This window comes from Propithecus coquereli, unplaced genomic scaffold (assembly GCF_000956105.1).
Source record: "Propithecus coquereli isolate 6110/MARCELLA unplaced genomic scaffold, Pcoq_1.0 Scaffold168, whole genome shotgun sequence".
In the NCBI taxonomy this organism is placed as follows: Eukaryota; Metazoa; Chordata; class Mammalia; order Primates; family Indriidae; genus Propithecus; species Propithecus coquereli.
The window spans coordinates 1,229,269-1,231,261 of record NW_012141413.1 but is presented as its reverse complement, the minus strand read 5'-3'; the positions used below and the strand labels follow the sequence as shown (position 1 = coordinate 1,231,261).

The 1,993-nt window shown below is 37.2% G+C and overlaps 1 protein-coding gene across 1 annotated transcript in view; it reads left to right on the top strand.

Annotated features, from left to right (window-relative positions):
- IFT88 (intraflagellar transport 88) overlaps positions 1-1,993 on the top strand; it is a 344,136-nt gene that overhangs the window by 323,979 nt on the left and 18,164 nt on the right. Inside the window, exon 19 of the mRNA XM_012641668.1 lies at positions 51-116. Within this exon, the coding sequence (XP_012497122.1) occupies positions 51-116 (66 nt within the window). The remainder of the gene's footprint in view (positions 1-50; positions 117-1,993) is intronic.

Sequence of the window (1,993 nt, the reverse complement as noted above, 5' to 3'; positions counted from 1 at the left end):
AGTTTCCATAATTTCCTAATGTTTTATATTTTTCTCTTTTTTACTTATAGGTAACTACCAGAAAGCATTAGATACTTATAAAGATATTCATAGAAAATTTCCAGAAAATGTGGAGTGTAAGTGACATTATATTTTATAACTTTGAAGTTATAGGTTTCTCACATTTTATGTTCTAATATATAATTGTATTTGCTACTGTAATTGCATACATAAATGCCAACCTGTAATTTGTGGTATATATGTTTAAATGTTTATAGGATCAGAAAATTTGATTAGTAAGTGCGCATTTTTATGGAACTAATTGTTGATGGATTTAAATGTACCACTAAATTTTATTTTGAAAAATGTAGCAGATTGAACATGTGTTTTCTTATACTACAAACAAAAAGACATTTTATAAGAAGTACAAATGTACAAGGACAAAGAGATAATTAAATTTGAGAAAATTTTTGCTTAGCAGATTAGAAAAAACTGCAAGTGTAGGTAGTGGAGAAGTCAACAGGAAGCAAAACAATTCATGACATAGAGCCACAGGAGGGGGCTCAGCACAGTGGCTCATGCCTGTAATCCCAGCACTTTGGGAGGCCCAGGCATTAGGATCCCTTGAGGCCAGGGGTTCGAGACCAGCCTTGGCAACATAGCAGAAACCCCATCTCTATACAAAATTTAAAATAAAAGAATCAGCAGGTTGTGGTGGCACGCGCCTGTAGTCCCAGCTACGCGAGAGGCTGAGGCAGGAGGATTGCTCGAGCCCAGAAATTTGAAGTTACAGTGAGCTGTGATCATGCCACTGCAGTCCAACCTGGGAGACAGAGTGAGACCCCATCTCTATAAAAAAAATTTTAAAGTTCAGGAATGGGAGGTATCAGAAAGTAGTAGGTGTGCTGACCAGTGCTGAAAAGAGGAGGGTTGGCTGAAAGTCTGTATAAGGAACAGCTAGATTTCCAAATCGCCTACCTAAACTGTATAGCAGGAATTTAGGCAAAATGCAGTAATGATGTTGGTAGATGATATGGAGAGATATATTTGAAAGATATTTAATAGAGTCAAAATAGTTAATTGTAGAGGTAGTAGAAAGAGAAGAATAACTTGGATATTTATGTAGATCGGGATAAAGTGAGGGAGAAAATACAGGAGAAAGAGAGAATTTGGAGGAAATGATAATGTCAGTTTTGGGTAGATTGTCTTTGAGATACTGAGGATGTGAGGTAGAGATATCCAGTCTATTTTAGCAAAGCTGCTAAGTAGAAAGTAATGTTCCTTTACTTTGTCTAGTAAAGAGTTTGGAGTTACACACTAATTTTAAATTATCAACAAACAGACTAGTTGAAGTTTGCAAAAGGATGAACTATCCCAGGGAAGTTTATAAGGTAAGTAGAAGGGCCAAGAGTAGAACCCTGCAGTATGCTAATGTTTAGTTGGAATAGAAGAAACAGTAAAGAGAGAAGGAAGAATCAGGGAAATCAGAAGAATGATGTCCCAGAAACCGAGGGAGAATTTCAAGAAAGATATGATAGTTTGTTAAGTTAAAACTATATAAAAGTTAAGAATTGGAAGAAAACCATTGACTTTGGAAGGTCCCCGGGGAAAGAGTGGAGACAGAATTGCAGTGGGTTTGAAATGTGGATGGAAGGTGAAGAAGTGGGCCACTTTTGTAGAATTTGTAGTGCAAGGAAGAAGGGAGGTGACATCTGACGAATGTAGCAGGATCTAGGGAAACTTGTTTTTTAAGGATGAAAAGATGTGAACATTTCTGCTACCTAAGGGGAATGATCTAGAAGAACAAGAGAAATTGAAAATATGCCACAGAAGAAATATTGATGGAAGAAGTTTTAGGGAATGGAATTAACAGGGCAGGGTGGGTAGCTTAACTTTTTGTTGTTGTTGTTGTTGTTGTTGTTGTTGTTGTTTTGAGACAGAGTCTCATTCTTTTGCCTGGGCTAGAGTGCCATGGCATCATCCTAGCTCACAGCAACCTCAAACTCCTGGGCTC